The following is a 22,536-nucleotide window of genomic DNA, read 5'->3' as shown; positions in this document are numbered from 1 at the left end:
TCCTTGCCAGTTTGGATGACTTAATTCTTTTTGTTGTCTGATTATTGTGGCTAGGACTTCCAATATTATGTTAAATAACAGTGGTGAGAATAGACATCCCCGTCTTATTCCTGAGCATAGAGGAAGAGGTCTCAGTTTTCCCTGGTGAGGATATTAGTTGTGGGTTTTTCATGTGTGGCCTTTATTTTATGTTGAGGTATGTTCCCTCTAAACCTACTTTTTTTTTTTTCTAAACCTACTTTGTTGAGGGTTTTTGTCATGAATAGATGTTGTACTTTGTCAAATGCTTTTTCTATGTCTATTGAGAGAAACTTTGGTTCTTGTCCTTTCTTTTATTAATGTGGTGTATCACGTTGATTAATTTGTGAATATTGAACTGCCCTTGCTGCCCAGGAATTAATCCGATTTGGTCATGGTGACTGATTCTTTTAATTTACTCTTGGATTCAGTTTGCTAGTATTTTATTGAGAGTTTTTTTCATCCATGTTCATCAGGGATGTTGGCCTATAGGTCTCTTTTTAGTGGAGTCTTTTATTTGGTTTTGGTATAAAGGCAATGCTGGCCTCATAGAATGAATTTGGAAGTTTTTCTTCCTTTTCTGTTTTTTTCATATAGTTTGAGAAAAATAGGTACTAACTCTTCTGTAAATGTTTGGTAAAATTTGCCTATGAAGCCATCTGACCCTGGACGTTTGTTTGTTGGGAGATTTCTTCTATTACTGATTTAATTTCTTTGCTGGTTATCTGTCTGAGTTTTCTATTTCTTCTTGTTTCAGTTTTGGTAGTTTATATGTTTCTAGGAATTTGTCCATTGCTTCCAGGTTGTTCAATTTGTTGGCATGTAATTTTTCATAATATTCTCTTATAATTGTTTGTATTTTATGTGGTGTTTTTTTCTCTCATTTGTGATTTTATTTATTTGAGTCTTTTTTCTTTTCTAAGTCTGGCTAGTTTATTAGTTTTATTAATTTCTTCAAAGAACCAGCTCCTTGTTTCATTGATTTGTTCTATTTAAGTTTTCTATATCATTTATTTTTGCTGCAATCCCTATTTTTTCCTTCCTTGTGCTAGCTGTAGGCTTTGTTTTTGTGGGTTTTTTTTACCCCCTAGCTCCTTTAGGTGTAAGGTCAGTTTGTTTATTTGAGACTTTTCTTCTTGAGGTAGGCCCTGTATTGCTACATACTTCCCTCTTAGGATTGCTTTTGCTGCATCCCAAAGATTTTGAACTGTTGTGTTTTCATTTTTTCTGTTTTTTTCTGTTTTTTTATTTTTTTATTTTTTTAATTCACTGATTTCCTGGTTGACTCATTCATCCTTTAGTAGGATGTTCTTTAACCTCCATGGATTTGTGGTCTTTCCAGATTTTTTTCTCGTAGTTGACCAGGTTTCTTATTATGGTCAGAAAACATGCGTGGTATGATCTCAATCCTTTTGTACTTGTCGCTTGATTTGTGTCTAGTATGTGATCTGTTCTGGAGAATGTTCCATGTGCATTTGAAAAGAATGTGTATTCTGCTGTTTTAGGATGGAATGTTCTGAGTATATCTGTCAAATCCATCTGTTCCAGTGTGTCATTCAAAGCCATTGTTTCCTTGTTGATTTTCTGTTAGATGATCTATTGATCTAGTGTTAAAGTCCCCTACTATTACTGTACTGTTATCAATTAGTTCCTTTATGTTTGTTATTGTTTTACATATTTGGGTGCTCCCATATTAGGTGCATAAATATTTACAGTTGTTAGATCTTGTTGGATTGTCCCATTTATTATGCTATAGTGCCTATCTTTATGTCTTGGTATGGTCTTTGGTTTAAAGTCCAGTTTTTCCAAAGTTAGTATTGCTACTCTGGCTTCCTACTGACATCCATTTGCTTGATAAATGGTTCCCCATTACCTCACTTTCAATCTGTAGGTGTCTTGAAGCCTAAAATGAGTCTCTTATGGGCAACATATAGATAGGTCTTATTTTTGTTTCAAATCTAACATGCAATGTCTTTTGATTGGTACTTTGGGCCCAATTTGCCCATTCAGAGCAATTGTTGATAGATATGTATTTAGTGCCCTTTTATTCTTTTGTCATTGCTTCTGGAGATTTTCTCTGATCCTTTCTTGTCTTTGTCACTTTTGGTCTCTCCTTTTCATTCTTTGACTCAAAGAGTCCCTTTTAGTATTTCTTGCAGGGCAGGTTTCATGGTTCTGAACCACTTTAGTTTTTGTCTGGTAAACTCTATCTTTTCTTCTGTTCTGAACGAAAGCCTTGCTGGGTAGGATATTCTTGGCTGCAGATTTTCCCATCCAGCACGTTGAGTATATCATGCCACTCCCTTCTGGCTCATTCCAAGTTTCAGTTAAGAGATCTGCAGCTAGCCTTATGGGTCTTCCCTTGTAAATTAAAGACTTGTTTTGCTGCTTTTAAGATTTTTTTCTTTATATTTTGCAAATTTAATTACAATATATTGGTGTTGGCCTGCTTTTGTTGATTTGGATGGGAGTTCTCCATGCCTCCTGGATCTGGATACTGTTTCCTTCCCCACATTAGGGAAGGTTTCAGCTTTGATTTCCATAAATAAATTTTCTGCCCCTTTTCTCTCTCTTCTTCTGGGACTCCTAGAATACAAATGTGAATACATCTGATGAGACTTAGGGACTGAATTCCCTAAGTCTTCTTGTGTTCCATAATTCTTCTGTCTTTGTTCAGCTTCATTATTTTCCATTACTTTATCTTCTATGTTATTTATTCCTTGCTCTGCTTCTTCTACCTTGTGTTCATTTCATCAAGCCTGTTTCCAGTCTCAGATGTACTTTTCATCTCTGACTGGTTCTTTTTTAACTTATCTCTGCAGTAAGGGTCTCCCCTGATGTCTTCTGTTGTTTTCTCAAGCCCAGCAGTATCCTGCATACTGCTGATAGATCAAGCATATTACTTCTATCTATTGCACTTAGACCTCTGGCCACGACTTGATCTTGTTCTTTTGTTTGGGATAAATTCCTCTGTCTTGGCATTTTATCTAAGTCTCTGCCTTCTTCTCTGTTAGAAAAGCCTGTTATGTTCCTGTTTCTGAGAATAATGACTTTATGAAGAAGAGGTTAATAGTGTTCAGGGCATGGTGCTTCAGGGAGTATCTGTGGTGTGTGCTGCGGGTGCCCTGCTTTTCTGGCTTGACTGCTGTATCCATTAGGCCAGTCCTCTGCAGAGGCTCTTCTTGCCTGCTGTGGGCAGTGTTTGGTCCTTGGCCAGAATGTGGCAAGTGGTCTGCTTATTAAATGAGACCTGATACTGCTTCCACTGGAACTGAAGACTGGCAGAACTCTTTGGTCGGAGCCGTGGTGTGGGCAGGGGTTCCTGCTTGGTCTTCTGGGGAAGGGGCCTGCTGCCCTGGGACTGCGGCAGGCTTGACTGAGAAGGGCCGGTCCATCAGGATGCGGGGGTGTGGGACTTTGGTATAAGCAGGTGAGGCAGCCATCGTCAGTGCTGTGCTGCTTACCACTCGTGTCTCTGTGTTTATACTGAGGGACTCAGCAGGGAAATGGCACCAGCTGGCTCTTTTGTCCCCAGAAAGGCATCTGCAGTGAACACGGTCTCTCAGGGAGGACTCCAGGAGGAACGAATAATCTCAATAATCTCCTCCTTGTGCCCCACGCATTCTTCAGATCACTGTTTCCACGCTGTCTGCCCACAGATTGTTTGCCTGCCTTCCCTCCAGGAGCAGTGCCCTCTGGGCTCATCCCAGCCAGCCCGCTGACCTTTAAAGCTCTAGGCTTTTCATGCCCCACTGGTTGCAAGAACTCATGAAAATCAGCCTCTCCTGTTTTCCGAGCCAGTGGGTTTGAGGAAATGTTCTTGTGTGTTCTCCTTGTGTGCTCTTCTCTCTCTCTCTCTCTCTTTCTCTTTCTCTTTCTCTTTCTCTCCCCCTCTCTCTCTCACCTTTCTCTGCGACCATGGCTCCCCCCCGCCACTGCAGCACTCAGGATCCGCTTCTCCCCTAAACCATGTTCTCTGTCTCCATACCTCCTAGCTGCTTCGCTGTGGCTTCTCTCTCTACTAGTGGAGTTTATTCTGTCAATCTTCAGGTTGATTCCTGGGATTTTGAGAATGATTTGATAGTTACCTTGTAGTCCCTCGAATACTGTCTAGTATTCCCTCAAATACTAGATAACTATCTAGTACTCCTCCTCTGCTGCCATTGTAGCTCACCCCTCCGTTTTGACTTTTTTTGACATCCGTGAAAATATATTCCTAACTTTTAAAAAACACCTTTAGTCTATATGGAAGAGTTTCTGCATCTTAAGAGTGAGCATTTTTGTATTGTAGAGTTGAATTTTTGTGCATTTTACTGTTTGAGTTACATGTAGAACACTAATCTTTCCATAAAGCAGAGAGAATGGCAGTGTCCCTTATAGCCTTAGAAGTTCTCCTACATATATATACATACATATATACACTTATATATGTATATATATATACACACACACATATATATAAATATATATAGTGCAGTTCATTATAGTTGGCAGCCTTAGAAGTTCTCCTACATATATACACATACATATATATGTATATACACACTCATAGGCAGTTCATTAGGATTTGGGAGGGGGATATCAGAACTCCCTGAAATGAGTGGGGTCAGGTTGTCCCCGCTTCTGATTTGGTTGGGCTTGATGACTTTGAAGACTCCCTTAAATCTATTCTTCATTTTTCTTTGTTTTTCATCATATTAAATGTGTTTCGAGCTCAATTTCATTTCTTCATTACTTTATATTGTATCTTACAACTTCCGACTTTATGCTTTTTCTTTTTAAGCTAAGTCTTCTTTGGTTTGATGTGTACAGTCACATTAAAAGTTGTGCATATCTAGGTTGCTCTCATTACCACATTTGTTTACGAGTGAGAGGGCCAAATTGATGTTGCTATGAAGGATTTGGTACTAAGTATAAAAATAGATTATTTTACATTTTAATACATTCTACATTTCATACTTAATGTCATTATTAGAAAAGATGCCTGCATTGTATCACCAATATTAGTTAATAGCCTGAGTATTCCGATGGCATCATGAAGATGGGCACACATTCTCAAATAGATTTTCTGAGGAATTTAATATCTGCTAAGGAATTGAGATTAGGAAGCTTGACGTCTGGCTCAGCCAGGTAGATTGATAAAGTGTGACCTTTATCAGCTGGCTTAATCAGGTAAGTTGATCCAAGAGTTACTTTAAGGTTAGGAAGTTTCTTGGTTCTAAAGGACTTTATAGAATGTATAACCTTAAGAAGTTTCCTGCTTCAAGAGGACCTCACTTAAACTATTTTAGATAGAGAGGGTTTTATTTTTAAATAGGAAATTCCAGATTGTAACTCACAGTACTTCTTCCTACTATTTAAGAAAATATTTATCATTTATAAGTTTTTAATTTTTGGCCTGGCTCTCAGGCTCTCTTAAAGTGTTAAGGCAATTTTTCTTATGTTTTTTGTCAAATCCATAAATATTTTGACTCTTGTTCCTTTTTGTTCTCTACTTTGCTTATATCAAAATAAGGAAATCTGATTACTTGATTTAAGAACAATAAATGTTAGGGTAGTGAGGTGTTTCCCATCTCAAATTAGTGGATTAAACACCAGAACTTTGCCCAAAAAGTTTATTCTTTTGTTTGAGCCCAGTCTTTGTACGTACCTTCATGGCCCTTCTCTAAAATATCAGACTTACATGGTCAACTTCCTGATGGGTGTCCCTATCTTGTTGGCCCATGGACACGTCAAACATAGGTTGAAAGATAACTTATTTCTTGTTTTGTTTACCTCAAATAGTAGCACCACCCCACCCAAGCCAGAAATCTGAGTGCAATGATGGCGCAAACATAACATGAGTATATCTCATCCAGTACCGTTCTCCCCTCTGCCCATGTTAGACATCTCATTAAACACAGCACTCTTTCCTTTATTGACATGAACGTGGCTTTTAAAGGCAGGACGATCTAATTGTCACCAAGCCCTCCTGAGTTTTACTTCCTAAATTTCTTAACTCCATGTTTCCTCTCCCCACATACTATTATTACCTAATTTAGTCCCTGACGTCTGTTTAATATGTGGATTAAATCCACATTAACTCTATGAGGTAGATATTAATACCATTTGAAAGATGAGGAAACTGAGACAAATGGTTAACTTGCTTAAAGTAATTTTTTGCTTTATCTGCTATGACTGCCTCTCAGTTGGTACTTCAGGCTTCCAGTCTTGGCCTTCATAGATTCATTTTTCTTCAGTTGCCAGAGTGATCTTTTTAAAATGTGTGACTTCAGATGCCAGGCTATCCACCATGACGTCTTAGGCAGTATACTTAATCCTGCAGCCAAACTTGAATACAATTATCAAAGAAATCTTAAATAAATGTTATAAAGTTGGACTTTGTTTTGTTAAAGTGTATTCTGTCATGTTCTCAAATTCTATTTTATATGTTAGCTGTTAAATTAGGTGAAATTTAAAATCTTGTACTACAGTTGACCCTTGAACAACATGGGTTTGAGCTATACATGTCCACTTATATATGTATTTTTTCAATAAATATGTACAGTACTGTAAATGCATTTTCTCTTACTATTAATAATATTCCTTTTTTGTTGTTTTTGTTTAAAATGTTTATTTAAATTCTGATTAGTTAACATATATTGCAGTACTGGTTTCAGGAGTAGATTCAATGATTCATCACTTGCATCTAACACTGAGTGCTCATCATAACAAGTGCCAGCACCTCCTTAATACCCATCACCCATCTACTAGCTCATCCCCCACCCATCTCCTTCCATCAACCCTCAGTTTGTTCTCTAGTTAAGAGTGTCTTATGGTTTGCTTCTTTTTTTTTCCTTTCCATATGTTCATCTGTTTTGTTTCTTAAATTCCACATATGAATGAAATCATATGGTATTTGTCTTTTTCTGATTTATTTTGCTTAGCATAATACTCCATAGCTCCGTCCACATCGTTGCAGATGACGAGATTTCATTCTTTTTGATGGCTGAGTAATATCCCATTTTATACACACACACATATACATCCCACGTCTTCCTTATCCATTCACCAGTTGGATATTTGGCCCCTTCCTTAGTTTAGCTATTGTTGATAATGCTGCTATAAACATTGGGATGCATGTGCCTCTTTGGATCTGTATTTTTGTATTCTTTGGGTAAATACCTAGTAGTGCAGTTCCTGGGTCATAGGGTAGTTCCATTTTTACCTTTTTGAGGAACCTCCATACTGGTTTCCAGAGTGGCTCCACTGGTTTGCATTCCCACCAACAGTGTAAGAGGGTTCCCCTTTATCTGCATCCTCGTCAACATCTTTTGTTTCTTGAGTTGCTAATTTTAGCCCTTCTGACAGGTGTGACATGGTATCTCATTGTGGTTTTGATTTGTATTTCCCTAATGATGAGTGATGTTGAGCATCTTTTCATGTGTGTGTTAGCCACCTAGATGTCTTCTTTGGAAAAGTGTCTATTCATATTTCCTGCCCATTTCTTAACTGGATTATTTGTTTTTTGGGTGTTGATAGCATTTCTTACTCTCTAACTTACTTTATTGTGAGAATATAGCATATGATACATATAGCATACAAAATATGTGTTAATTGTTTTGTTATTAGGCTTTTGGTCAACAGTAGGCTACTAACTAGTAAAGTTTTAGGGAATCAAAAGTCATACACGGATTTATGACTGTGTAGTTGTTTAAGGGTCAGTTGTATATTTGTTAAAGCCAACTATGTTGAAGAGCAAAGTAAGCACACAGTATGATTATTAAGTCTGCTTTTAAGAATACCTTTTAAACTTCAATTTTTTAAAAAAAATGAACAATTGTCTTTAGTAATTTTATAATACTTTATAGTTTGGTGAGTGATTTTATGTATATTTTCTTTAATATCCTGAATTATAATTATGTGTATTTAATGTAGAGTCAAGTTGTTGTGTTGTTTACTTAGGTGATTTTAGAAGGTAAAGAATTAGCCAAATGTCTTACTTTTTTTTCTTTGATGACTAAAATTTTGATTTGAAGCTTTTTATTGCCATGATAGCTTATGCTATTAGTCTACTTTCTTGGAGACTCAGTTCCTCTATTATGGAATCTTTATCACACTCAAGGCATGTAGGTTTATTTCTCTTACACCAAAGTGACACTGGTTATTGTCTTTTTGGTGGCTCATGCTCTTGGGTAGCTTTTTAGGCTTTCATTTTGCTGTCACTTGTTATTTCTTGGATCTTCTTATAGTAACCTTTTGCTGCTACTGTGGTTAAGATGGCTCACTTTGCAGTCACACTGAAGTTACTTAATTGTTCTTGCCTCAGTTTTCTCATTTTCTGTGTAAAACAAAGATAAAAATAGCTCATTTAATCCCACTGAAATACAAATACAGTGCCTAGCAAATAAGTGCTCAATAATTGCTTACAGAAAATTACAGTTTTGTGGTATTTTCTAAAAAGTTCATGATACCTTTTTAAGCAAAAATCGTGAAATAATGAAACAAGGTTATTATAGGGTAACAAACTCAGGATTATTTCATTCAGCAAGTTTTCGGTAAGAATGTGCTGTGTATCAACACACCCACTTATATTTATGCTCACTGCCTCTGCTGAGCTTTGACTTTCCAGGTTCTTTCACTTTGCTCTTAGGTATGCTTTTCCTTGTTACTTGACATCTCACTGCTCTCGCTTATGGTTCTGCCCTGCCGGACTTGTTAAGGACTGTAACAGCAGTAAGAGCAAGTATATTCTCAGAGAGGGCCAATGTGCTGTTTTTGAATCAAGGACATAAGATTTAACGTGTGGACTTTGTGATCTCTTGGCAGTTCATTGGTTCCTTTTTTTTTTTTTTTTTTTTTTAAACTTCTCGTCTTTCAGCTATTTCGAGCAATTGATAATGGCTACAGTCCTCACTTTATGTGGCACTATTGGTGAATTTGTGTTACTTTCAGCTGTTGCTTAACATGAAGTTTTCAATTTTTAAATTTCAAGATGGAGATATGCGTGAATTAGAGCGAACAAGACAGTATGTACATGAAGCTTTCCAAGCAGGGGCTATGACGTGCTTAATTTGTATTGCTTCAGTGAAGAGAAACCAAGCAGTAAGTTTTTCTCCTTATCTATTTTAATCCATCTCTACAAAATATCTTATTTTGAATTTATTGTATTGAACTATTTATTCTTTTGCTTATTTTCATTCAAGAATGTTTCATTTGAGAAATTTATGAATTGATCTCCATTTTGCAAATCTGTAATTTGAAAAAAATTTTACATATGCATCCAGGGCATCTGAGTGGCTCAGTAGTTGAGCGTCTGCCTTTGGCTCAGGTCATGATCCCGGGATCCTGGGATCAAGTCCCACATTGGGTTCCCCACAGGGGGCCTGCTTCTCCCTCTGCCTATGTCTCTGTCTCTCTCTCTCTCTGTCTCATGAATAAAGAAATAAAAATCTTTAAAAAATAATTAATTGTAAAAAATGAGCATCTAGTATTTTTAACAATATTAAGTGAAGCAGATATCTTCAGTTTTAATGCACATGTCAGTTTGATAAAGCATAGCATCTGTACTTTACACATTCCCACAAATACTGAAATGTAGAAGGAAGTAGAGAATCTAGCCATGACTCTTAGAGTTAATTAGTGAGCTTCTGTTGTGTTTCTTGTGTTGAAGACACTGTGGAAAATGGCTCGGGTCATTGGGAAGAGATGGATTCAGCTGTAACTTATGTACTTAGAGGTGCTGTGGTCTACTGGTGAAGTTAATCAGATGTAAATTTAAAAGGGCATTAAAGAAGCAATTAAGGGGAAGTTATGACTGAATATGGTAGACTCAACATTTAGACTCAGATTAATATGCTACTTACAGCAGCATTGCCTAGACAAAATCAGACTGGATGAATTGAGTTGGTTGTGTAGAGTGAATCAGAAATTTAACATGCATTGGATAGAATAGCTGTGGATGCACCTTCCTTTAGTGTCCAGAATCACATCTGGTTGGCTTACTCTAATTTCAGCTGCAGTGGATGAACAGTCTCTGCATGTGGTTATAGTTCCACCTTAAATACTTGCTGTGTGTGTGGATTTATTGTTTTTAACCTTAATGCTTTCTCCTTGGGAACTGACTCAGCTAGTACACGGACATCATGCACGAGCATAGGGGAGTCAATGAGTCAATGCCCCCTTGGGGCAACATTCTTCCACATGGAATTAATTGGTGGATGAGTGTCCCAGCCTTCTCCCTGGTAAGGGCTGGGGCTGGGATAGTCTGTGATGTGTTTTACAGAGTCCCTGGTGGTTCTGAACTTGGGCCTTTAGCAGTAATCAGCTCAACAGTAAACCATATATTGGGATTTCCTCTTCCCTACCTTATCCCCTCATTGTTGCATCCCAGTTCTTTTCTTAGGCACTGCTTTGGAGGTAACTCAAACTAAGAAGTTGCCACTTTTTTCTTTTTTTGCCACCTTTTTAAAAATATTTTTGCCAGCTTAAGCATTGTGCTCCATGTGTGATTTTATTGAATGGTTGCAAAATGTTATATTGAAAGGAGAGCTGATTTTTGTCATTGAAGTGTTGGCAGGTTTTAAAAATTAATTTACTGTTATTCCTTAAGTTTTAATATATAAAGTTTTTTGCTCAATTTTTAGAATTTAGCAGTAAGTGCTAGACTAATAGATTTTATATAACAAAAGGGTTATGTAGAGATATACGTACATATTTCAGGATTCCTTTGTAGCATTATTTATAATTGGAAATAATCTAAATGTCCAACAAGAGATTGGTTACATAAATGATGATACGTAAATCTGCATGATATACAGTTATAAATATCATATATGAACATATTTTAATAATGGTAAATGCTTTATAGTATGTTAAAAGACTATAAAGTTACATACCAGTATAGCGTGACCTTCTTTTAAAAATGTATGAAATTTATACCAAAACAATTGGAGGTCATCTAGAATGTTAGTAGTAGTTATTTCTAGCTAAATGACTCTGGGTAATTAATATTCTTATTTAAAGTGTTCTACACTTAAATAAATTTTTATCAAGAACATTTCTTCTATTAGACTGGAAAGAAAAATTTTTCTTTAGTCCTTAGGTAGCCCTTCAAAAAAATTCAGTGTGATGTTCATTTTAAAGTATTGTGGAATTATCAAAGAGAATCCTTGCATACATGTTAATTTCTGATACCTTTGTCTTAGGTTTGGAGCTGTTCAGGATGTTTCTGTATATTTCACATGCCCTGTATCCAGAAGTGGGCTAAAGATAGCCAATTTCTGGTATCTTCTCCTTTGACGGATGACGATTTTGGAAAGAGAGATTATCCTTGGCCATGGTAACTTTCTGCTAATTTAGTTGGAATAGTAAGTTGTAAAATAAATGAAAATTGTAGGTCATAAGTTGCCTTATTGGCAGTTTCAGGATCCTTGTTGGGCCTTCAATTAGTTTTTAGTTTTGTGGCATTATAGTAATTTTTTTCTTCTGTTCTTGTTCCTTTCAAAAACTAATGAAATCTAATCATTCAGACTTTACTTTTTCTTCTGCAAAACAACTCCTTAATTATCTTTTAAAGAACTTCCATTTCTTTAAAATTATATAGGACTAGAATCCATAATTCTGGTATTTCTCTTCTAGAGTTACTGCTAGTATACATTAGTTAGTATCACATGGTATAAGACTGTCATCTAATGTATTTTGATCATAGGCTTCCTGATTTTATCTTCAAAATCTCTCAAACTACAGGTGTGTATTATCCAGTCTTACCACATTTATTTCTTTAGCATGGCTTATTATTGATGAATATTTGATTATAAACTCCTGTTGTATTTCCAGGAAGAGTTGAGCAGTGGAGAATTTATATCTCTGCTAAATAAAGATAATTTATCCATCCTGGCAACTCAGAAGGTAGATTTACTGTCAGGATATGGAAGCATAAACTTCAGGGGTTCTGTGTTGATATAAATCTTCACTTTTGTGGCTAATTTTATATTCTTCATAGAGGTCCCCAAATTATATGAGATTCAGACCTCAGAAAACCTGGATCCATATTAGACTTCCCCTTATTACCACAAATACCGATACATTTGTAAAATTGTGGTAGTGTAGTGGGTTTTTTTGTTTTTGTTCTTCTTTTTTTTTTTTTTTTTAAGTAGGTTCCACGCTCAATTGACTGAGCCAGTCAGGTGCCCCTGTGGTAGTGTTGTTTTTCAAAAACATTTTAATACTAGTTACCTTGAAAAATAATTCTTAGCATTCTATGAGAGTTCTTATTCCCATGTTAATAATGGGGATATTGAAATTGATGAAGCAAAATAATATATTTGGCTTCTCTTTTAAGTGGTAAAGCTAGGATTTGAAAACTAGAATTTCTGCCTTCTAAATTTAGTGCTTTTTCTATTCTTCTGAGTTGATTCTTATATTTTTAGAGATATAATTTGTTTTGTTTGCATTGAATATTAGCTTCTCTGCAACAGTTTAAAATTTCAGAGTCTGTATTTGTTTTGCTACTATATATTTATTTGTGGGAGGATTTAAGTGTTCAATAGGTAAAAAACTAGGTATTCTGACTTAATTTTAGAGATCTAAACCTTATGTATACTTTTTATCACTTGCTCATCTCATTCTATTTTAAGTGGTCATCTTGCTAACAGTGGTGGGAGATACCAGTTAAAAGGGAAATGAAACTTCTACTCTTTACTTAAATCTCAGAGGAACAAAAAATTGAGTCACCTGTGTAGTAGTAATCTTTGCATTCGGTATTTCATATTTTTTAAGAAAATCAAGGATTATTCTGGATTTATTTCATCGTCATCAAGATGGAACTAGAACTTGATACAAATATTAATAGTTTTAAATTAGTTTTGTGGATAATGGTTTGTATTAAGATATGGCTTATTTATACAGATATGACATAATTACGTTTCATTATTGCATGCCATTATTTTAGTATATGTGCTGCCGAAGCGAGCACTGCATGCCGTTGTTTTAAATAAAACACATCCATTTGCACTTTTTGCCCCAACTTCTCCCAATCCCTTGGGATAATTTAGCCTCACTGTTGATGGGTAGTATTAGGGTGTTGTGAGTTGTTTTTTAGCCATCCATATCTAGGCTTATTTAAGGTACACATCGCCCTTTGCATTGGCTTAGAAAAATGTAGACATTTTTCTTTTATAATTCTTCCAACAAAATAATTTTAGTTACTATTCTATTTGAGACATGGTATTTTGATTTTGATTTTTGATTACAGAAACAAATAGCTTTGGTTATTTTGAATATTTATGTGGCATTTATTTGGAAACAGAACATGTTCTCAGGACACTGAAAATTTATATGATATAAAAGAAAGTGATGATACAAAATTTTTTCTAGTATAGTATACTAACTATACTCGTTTGTCTGGGGGATAGTAAGGGATAGAACATCTTTTTAGAATGAAGTGATCTATGATCTAGAAGTGAATTTGATAGGGCTGAAGGTTAACACTGCTTTATTTTAATCTTGCTAGGTGAAAATCTTTCTGCTTTAGCAGAGAAGACAAAACAATATTTGAACTTTTTTTTATTTAAACACATTTGTTGTATACCTATTTTGAATTAGATGTCGAAAAATTCTTTATTTTTCCTCCTCAATTCTAAATTTTAGGCATGTTTCTTGTTGCTGTTGCCTACGTATAATCTGGTTTCTCTCTTCTGTTTGCTGTGTTAATCTGTTTTACTTATTTGCAGATCACCCAACCAAACTTTTAAAACCTTGAGCTTCATAAAAATGGGAATGACTACCTCAAGAATAAAGTGCATCTGCTTAGTAGAAAACTAATATTGCTTTCTTTTTGTAGCTTCATTCTAACTATATTCAGTACAGTAGCAACTAGCCACATATGGTTATTTTAATTTTGAAAAATTATAAAACATTCTGTTTCTACCTCAGTTGTATGTGTTAGCCACATTCTAAGTGCTCGCTGGTCATATGTGGCTGATGGCTACTGATCTAGACATGGTAGGTATAGAACCATTCCATCAACTCAAGAAATTATATTGGACAGAGCTGTTGTAGATGGTTGAAATTGATTTTTGTAAAATCTTGTTTCTTACTAATATAAAGATAGAGCAGAAGGTGCATTAATAAAAAATTAGTTGCGTATATTCTACTACTAAGTATATTTATATTCCTGTTTCTCATGTCGCTTCTAAAAATGAAATTAATTTCAGTAATTTCATTCTTTTTTGTAGTCCAAAATGTAGGTTTGAATACAAACGATCTGACACACCTAGTAGGTACTATTGCTATTGTGGAAAAGTAGAAGATCCACCTTTAGATCCATGGCTTGTGCCTCACTCATGTGGCCAAGTATGTGAGAGAGAATTTAAACCTCCTTGTGGCCATAAGTGTTTACTCCTCTGTCATCCAGGTGAGTTAAATACTACATTTCCAGTTATTTGTGGATGGTTATTTCTTATGTTGAGGCAGAAAAAAATTGTGAAAGTTTAATTCAGAAATTAGGTTTACATAAGAAGATATTAGAAAGGCATGCTTTTTAAAGTATCAGTAAAGAAAGCTTTACAAATTACTGATAGGTTTAGGAGTTGAAAGTTTTAAATTTTGACTTGTAATTTTTTCTTCCCCCTTTCATTGGATTCTAGGTCCCTGCCCTCCTTGTCCAAAGATGGTCACAATTACTTGTTACTGTAAAAAAGCAAAACCTATACCTCGTAGGTGCAGTGCTAAGGAATGGTCATGTCAGCTGCCATGTGGGCGGAAGTTGCTTTGTGGACACCATAAATGTGAAAGTCCTTGTCATGCAGGTAAAAAGGTCATGTGTTTAGGTATTCTGACTTTTTAAGTAAAAATCTTAAGTAAAAATCAAGTTAGTCTTTATTGCTTTTGTAATGTTTCTATGCTAATTTATCATTGTGATTTTAGGGAATTGTCCGCCCTGTCCAAGAGTTAGTAGGCAAAAATGTGTCTGTGGGAAACAAATAGCCGAAAGAAGCTGTGCAAGTCCACTGTGGCACTGTGATCAAGTAAGTGTAGGGGTTGGAGGGGTTGTATTAAAGAGTACACAAAGCATAAACAATTAGAAATGCTAATGAGGTTTAGCTACATAAAAGAAGAATAGCAAATCAAATGAATTATTTTCATGTTTTAGGAAACTATTTGCCAATTGAATGTAATTTTAATTAGTGGAGGAAATTTTTTTTCCCAAATTAATTGCTATATGTTGAATTTTGGATTCAGTACATATATGTACTCTGCTTCTTTCTCTCTCTCCTTCCTTGTCTTTCCCTTCTCTTCAGCTAACACTACCCCCTTCTTGAGTTAATCCAATTGAGAAAGTAGGATTTTGTAGATTGTCCTAGAATTGACATGGTTTTAGTATCATTTGGAAATCTTTGGTAGATGGTCATATGAAGCTCTATGTACGTTTTCCCCTTTATTTTAAAAATAGACTCTTTGGTACATAGGAAGTGTTTGTGTGTATATGTATATGATATCTATGTAAGACATAAAGCATAATGTGAAGAACATAAAGAAGTTGCTTGTGATTGAAAAATAGATTATGTCATGGACAAAGTCTTTTCTGTTAACTTTTAAGTCCTTCACTAGTGCTTATTGCATTTTATTTTAGGTATGTGGGAAAACACTGCCATGTGGTAATCATACATGTGAGCAAGTTTGCCATGTTGGTGCTTGCGGAGAATGTCCTCGATCTGGGAAAAGGTTCTGTCCATGTCAGAAGTCAAGTAAGGCTTTTTTAAAAAACTTTAATGGAATACAATTATTTATCATGTTCATTTAGAGCATGCTCTTAATTTAGATTTTTGTGTGACTTCATAATCTAATAAAAATACCAATCTGATATTAGATTTTATTTTACATTTGGTGAGAGGACAATATAGCTTAATGAGTTAAGAGCTCAGACATTGGAGTCAGGCATATCCTGGTTCAAATTCTGCCTTCATGAATTGTAGTTTTCTCAAGTTAAATGCAGTAATAATACCTTTGTAAGATAAAGAGAATGAAATGAGTGAGAATTAAATGATAAAATGCAGATAAAGTATTTGGTGTAGTGTCTGGCAATAAAGGTGTAGTGTCTGTCATAATCATAGGCTGTTGTCAGTATTGTATTGTGTATTAGGTTATGGGTTAATATAATTTGGCTGCTTTGAGATTAGGCTTAGAAGGATGCAGTTTGAGTCTACTTCTTTGACTCTGCACCAATACCAACGTACATATTTGTAAGATTATTGCCAACACTTAATATGTTTAAGTTAAAGGTCAGTTTCATAATGTTCTCAAGTCTACATTTTTTTTTTTCCTAATCCTGTGAGGTTGTTAAGAGCAAATTTTCTTTTTATAATTCTAGAGATTGTAGAATTCTTCATAGAGGTTTACATAGTCTTACTCTTTTATTTAGATAAAAATTCATAGTCTGAAAGGGCTATTATTCTTTAGAGAGCCAAAAGAACATGGCATGTTGTTAGTGCTTTATAGCAATGTATCTTATTAACTCTGCCTTTTTGTCCGCTTTTAGAGTTTTCTTTGCCTTGTACAGAAGATGTACCAACTTGTGGAGACAGTTGTGACAAAGTACTTGAATGTGGAATCCATAGATGTTCACAGCGTTGTCACCGAGGTCCTTGTGAAACATGTAGACAAGTTAGTCATCTCCTATAATAATTAAAGAACCACCTATCTTTGTGTGTCAAATGGGATTATGCTATAATTGTTTTCCATTACTTTCCTAAACATCTGTGTGATGATCTGTATGAGTTTTGTGACCTAATATTTATGGTGGAGAAGTAGGAGAGTTGCCAACAATTAAATCTAAAAATTACCCTTTTTTGATTTTGCTTGATATAAGTTTAAGTTTTGTCTTTTTTTATAATCTGGTGTGGGGTTATTTGTTTCCAGAAGATATTCAAAGCAATGATGAAGTTGACCTAGTGATGATGGAAAGAAATACATGCCTAGAAGTGAGATGTTAAAGTTTATGTCCTTTTGGTTTTGACCATACTACTAGATAATCCAATTCTTTTGTTTTACTGAAACAAGATGTGCGCAGATGATATGGCATACCCAGATGTGATTTTAATGTGTTATTGTTTCACTATTTAATATCCAATTTTTGCTAGATATAATAGAAATTCTATGAAATCTTTATTGTAACAAAGTAAGATACAAAGAATATCTTAGGAAACTCAGCTTTATTTTTTGCAAAGTCCTTTATATGAAAGGACTTTTGAAACTTCTTCATTCTTTACTAATTATAGAGATTGCAATGTGGGGGGAAAAAACAAAACATGTCAACAAAAGTTAGTTTTAATAACATTTATTCCATTCTTCCAGGAAGTGGAAAAGCATTGTCGCTGTGGAAAACATACAAAACGAATGCCATGTCATAAACCTTATTTGTGTGAGACTAAGTGTGTTAAGATGCGGGACTGTCAGAAGCATCAGTGTAGGAGAAAGGTATGTGTAGTAAGCTTGGGAAACTGATTTAAAAATTGTTTTGAATTTGTCCTTTTTGAGACTGTGATAAGTGCCATCACGATTTGTTCTCCAGATATTCAAGCGTGTTCTTTGCTTTCCATATGAAATACTAATAAATATTCTAGATTAATCTTAATTGTTTATATTAGTGGGAAATCTTACCAAGGTTTTTAAGTGACAGGGGTGTCTTTTTTGGCCCTGAGCATAAAACTTTTTTTTTTTTTAATATTTTATTTATTTATTCATGAGAGAGAGAGAGAGAGAGAGGAAGAGAGACAGGCAGAGGGAGAAGCAGGCTCCATGCAGGGAGCCCGATGTGGGACTCGATCCTGGGTCTCCAGGACCTGAGCCAAAGGCAAGCACCAAACCGCCGAGCCACTCAGGGATCCCCAAGCGTAAACCTTTTGACTTGGTTCTTGGACTGTTTCTGTTCCCTGAATTTAATTTATTTTATTTTTATTTTATTTTTATTTTTTATTTTTAATTTTTAAAAATTTAAAAAATTTTTTTTGTTCCCTGGATTTTAAAACATAGTAGATGATGATATAGGTGATATTTAAATAATTTCTGGAAATGGTTGTGCCTTCTCTTGGCAGTGGTTCTTTCTCAGATTTTGGTTATTTTCTTATTATACACGTAAAGATCAGTACTCAGCCAAGGACTCAAGGATCCTTTCTTGAGTTCTCTAGAGTTTTCTCTGTGGTGCTACCATTTCTCCACAAATTCTAGCCACACTGACCTCTTTGAAGTATGAATTTTGTCCGCTCAACATGATGATACTCCCAGACTCTGCTTGTGATCTTCTTCCTTGTGTTGTAGCCTAGAAACCAGGTCTAAGCAAGTGCTACCATAGGACTCACCTTGTTTGTCTCTCTTCTTTTACAGATTGTTGTACTGTGCTGCCCAGTTGTCTAATGTCTAAAAACTGCTGCTTCATGTATTTTGCCTTATATCTTAGTTGTTTTTTAAAAAAAAGAGTAAATCTGATCATTATTACTCCCATCATGGTCAAAACCAGAAATGTTGAAAGGCTTATTCAAGTCATGGACCACATAACTTTCTTTTTCTCCCACTGTTACTGGCAGAGTGATAGGCACATAGTATTCTGTGGCAAATATTCATCTAATTGAATGAACTATTTTGACTTTTAGTTGCTTTTCAATACTGTGTATTTTGTTTTGAGCTATTTTTCTACACTGAGACTTGTTCTTAAGTAGGTTACAACCCTAAGTTTTTTTCTCTTTTTTTTCCCGAGTTTCTTTAAGACAGTTGTAGTCTGTATTTTTTTCCCTAAAGTTTGGATATATGAGAAGTCAAGGAAGGAATTAGGATGGCAAGATGGGCTTTAAGTAGTTGCTGTGTGTTCATAAATGGAATTGGGGGAGGTCTGCTAAAGTTAGAAGCAATTAGCCTTTCATTCCTTTAGTCTTTGATGCCATGATTTGAAAATAACTGCAGACTAATCTATACATTGAACCATACATTAATTTATTTTCATTACATTTAAAAAATAGACTTGTTTGCCTGAATTGACTATTGGATTTGACCAAATCCATTCCTTTGGTTAATGTTGGCAGTCTCTGCTTAGATAAATTAGAAATGAAGTTATCTAATGGGACTGTTTTAAGTCACAGAATAATTAAAGGGCAAGGAAATTTAGCTTGACTTCATTAAATTAGGTCATTATCTATTTAAATTTATAAGTTTTTAATGCAGTCTATCTAGAGAGAGTAATGTTGATACTCTTGAATACTTTTATTCTTATGGTGAAAAGTATCTCTTGCTTTTCATAAGTTTTGAGAATAATTAATAATGACGTTTATATTATGTATGGTTTTCAAATGACCTGTTCTTTATATATTGCTTTTCCTTCAGTGTTGCCCTGGAAACTGTCCTCCTTGTGATCAAAACTGCGGACGGACTTTAGGATGTAGAAACCATAAATGTCCATCTGTCTGCCACAGAGGTAAAATTTAATAATAACTGTAATTTTGTTTATATCTATATAGTGATTTATAGTTGATAAAGAGTTGTTATATTCACTGCCTTACTGTTAACAATCTGGAGAAGGTAGGACAGTCACCATTATCCCTATTTTACAAGGAGATTAAGCTAAAGACGATTCAGTGACTTTCTCAGAAATATCTAGTAAAGCAGTATAGCTTAAGATTTGAACCCAGACCTTCTGAATATAAAAGTTTTGTTCTGGGATCCCTGGGTGGCTCAGCGGTTTAGTGTCTGCCTTTGGCCCGGGACGTGATCCTGGAGTCCCAGGATTGAGTCCCACATCAGGCTTCCTGCACGGAGCCTGCTTCTCCTTCTGCCTGTGTCTCCGCCTTTCTCTCTCTGTGTCTCTCATGAATAAATAAATAAAATATTAAAAAAAAAGTAAAAGTTTTGTTCTTTCTGTAACACATGTTATTTCCTTCTCAGCTTCCCCTACACAGTTTTTAAATTAATTAAAATGTTCTATGGTTTTTAATTAAGTCTGATAAGGGATTGGATGTATCCTAAGCCAGTGGTTCTCCACCTTTTTGGTCTCAAGATCCATTCACATTCTTATTGTACTCAAAGACTTTTTGTTGATGTTGGTTTTAATCTATTGGTATTTTTTGTATTTGGAGTTAAAATACAATATAAGAGTGTTTATGATTTTATTTAAAAATAGCAATAATAAACCCATTATATATTAATATGGTAACTTTTTGGGAAAATAACTATATTTTCTGAAAAATATATAGTGAGAATGATACTGTTTTACATTTCTGCAAATGTCTTTAATATCTGGCTTGAAGGAGGATAGGCAAAATTCACATGTATGTTTCTGCATTCAATTTGTTGTTACACCACTTGACCATGGCATCTGGAAAACTACTCTATGCATGTGAGACTTTGCAGACCTCCTGAAAACATCTCAGGGTTGCTGAAGTTATTAGACATTGAAAACTGAATGGATGGGGTACCTGGGTGGCTCAGTTGGGTAAGCGTCTGCCTTCAGCTCGGGTCATGATCTCAGGGTCCTGGGATTGAGCCCTGAGTTGGTCTTCCTGCTCCGCAAGGAATCCTTCTGCTGGCTTGTGCTCTCTCCTCTCTCTCTTTCAAATAAATAAATAATCTTTAAAAAAACAAAAGAAGAAAAAAAAACCCGAGTTAACTTTATCCCTTTGGAGTACGATGCTATGAAAAGAAATACTGATTGTATAGGGTAGTGGAAAGGGAAGTGTTAGGGTCAGAGGTTCTAGTTCAAATCTGGACTCTGCAACTTAGTAACTTTATGACCTGGGACAAACTACATTATTTTTGTTAACTTCCTTTGAGATTTGGTGGATACTAGATACCTCCCTTAATGACTTAATCCTCTCAAAAATCCAAAAAGTATATTGTGCTACTGTTATTTTGTATAATAAGGAAACAGGCAAAGAGACTGTTGGCCCAAGGTCATAGAACTAGTTGCAAGGGTCAGATGTGAACTCAGACTTTAATGATGTTTCCATCCTATCACATTGCCTCTCTGTTAGGAAAAGTGGCATATTCAGTTAACCCCATAGACCTTTTCCTGTGAATGTTCTCTGATTGGTTAGTACCTTTAAATTGTGAAAGAATTTTATTTTAAAAAATCATGTTATGTCTTTGATTCATTAGATTTCATTAACACTCTAAATTTAGTCATTAATTCAATTAAAAAAGTATATTTGAGTGTCTAAGTACCAGGCACTGGGAACAATATTGACAAAGTGCCTGCTCTTATGGAACTTATTTTTTTTACTTCTCCTCTGTTAAAATATAAATAAATAATCAAATTAATACGGAATATCAGATAGTGACAAGTATAGAAAGAAAATCTAGCATGATCCATGGGAGGACTCTAGAAAGATGACATTTGAGAGGAATCCCAAAAGAAGTAAAGAATTAGAAGCCATGTGAAAAAGGAAGTGGGATAGTGTTTTGGGCAAGAAAGCAGTAATTGCAAAGGCCTTGAGACAGGAGCATTTGAAAGAATTCACAAAGAGAATTGAAGTAAGTGATCAGAGGGGCAAATGATAGATGGGGTCAAGAGATGGTGGATAAAGGATTGCTGGACAAATAATATGTATAGGACCTTGTTGATGTGGTTAAAACACTTGGCCTTTAATTAGAAAACCTTAAGTAGTTGAATTATCGTAAAAGAAATTGGATCAGTGGTTTAGAATTCTCTCACCAAGAAAACATCAGGCCTAGTTGATTTTTACACGTGATTTTTAACATTTAAAATCTCTGTGTGTGTGTGTGTGTGTGTGTGTTTAAGTCCATAAAATATTTGAGAGGATACGTAAAAAAGGAACATGTCCCAACTTACTATATTATCTACAAAGAAAGTAAGAGAAAATTACAGGCCAATCTAATGCATAAACATGTTTGTAGGGACACCTGGATAGCTCAGCAGTTGAGTGTCTGCCTTTGGCTCAGAGTCTGATCCTGGAGGCCAGGGATCAAGTCCCACATCAGGCTCCCTGCGAGGAGCCTGCTTCTCCCTCTGCCTAGGTCTTTGCTTCTCTTTCTGTCTCTCTCATGAATGAATAAATAAAATCTTAAAAAAAAAAAAAAGGTTGTAAAATATTAAAATTTCTGCTACTCAAATCCAGCCATCTTACAATAGTATTAGCTATCTAAAACCTTAATTTTTCTTAATCAGGTTGGGTGTATTCCAATTATGTATGATAAGTTTAACTTTAGTAAATCTAATGATGTGATTCACCACATTAATAAACTAAAGGAAAAGTTGAAACTATCTTAGTGTCTAAGAGCAGTTGATGGAATTCAGCATTCATATTTGACGTAAACTTAATTAGAAATAGAAAGGAGCATCCTTTGCCTGATAGAGAGTACCTGCAAGAAGGGTAGAGCAAGCATCATACTTAGTGGAGGAGTGTTGAAAACATATCTCAGTCTTGTAGTATATTGAAGCAAATCCTATAAATCCTTCAATATTCATTTCTAAAGGGTAGATTCTTAACCTAAAAATAGTTAAAAATATTTCTTAGTATCAGCAAATATCTGCTG

General features: G+C 35.1%; 1 protein-coding gene across 1 annotated transcript in view; it reads left to right on the top strand.

Annotated features, from left to right (window-relative positions):
* The window catches only part of NFXL1 (nuclear transcription factor, X-box binding like 1), a 71,228-nt gene that overhangs the window by 5,996 nt on the left and 42,696 nt on the right, over positions 1 to 22,536 (top strand). The window contains exons 3-11 of the mRNA XM_038556030.1: positions 8,993 to 9,102; positions 11,205 to 11,338; positions 14,235 to 14,413; positions 14,646 to 14,807; positions 14,926 to 15,026; positions 15,632 to 15,746; positions 16,538 to 16,662; positions 17,353 to 17,475; positions 19,372 to 19,462. Coding sequence (XP_038411958.1) covers positions 8,993 to 9,102; positions 11,205 to 11,338; positions 14,235 to 14,413; positions 14,646 to 14,807; positions 14,926 to 15,026; positions 15,632 to 15,746; positions 16,538 to 16,662; positions 17,353 to 17,475; positions 19,372 to 19,462 — 1,140 coding nt within the window. The remainder of the gene's footprint in view (positions 1 to 8,992; positions 9,103 to 11,204; positions 11,339 to 14,234; positions 14,414 to 14,645; positions 14,808 to 14,925; positions 15,027 to 15,631; positions 15,747 to 16,537; positions 16,663 to 17,352; positions 17,476 to 19,371; positions 19,463 to 22,536) is intronic.

This window comes from Canis lupus, chromosome 13 (assembly GCF_011100685.1).
Source record: "Canis lupus familiaris isolate Mischka breed German Shepherd chromosome 13, alternate assembly UU_Cfam_GSD_1.0, whole genome shotgun sequence".
NCBI lineage: Eukaryota > Metazoa > Chordata > Mammalia > Carnivora > Canidae > Canis > Canis lupus.
The sequence above is the reverse complement of the archived record's forward strand: the minus strand, read 5'-3'. Positions and strand labels throughout refer to the sequence as shown.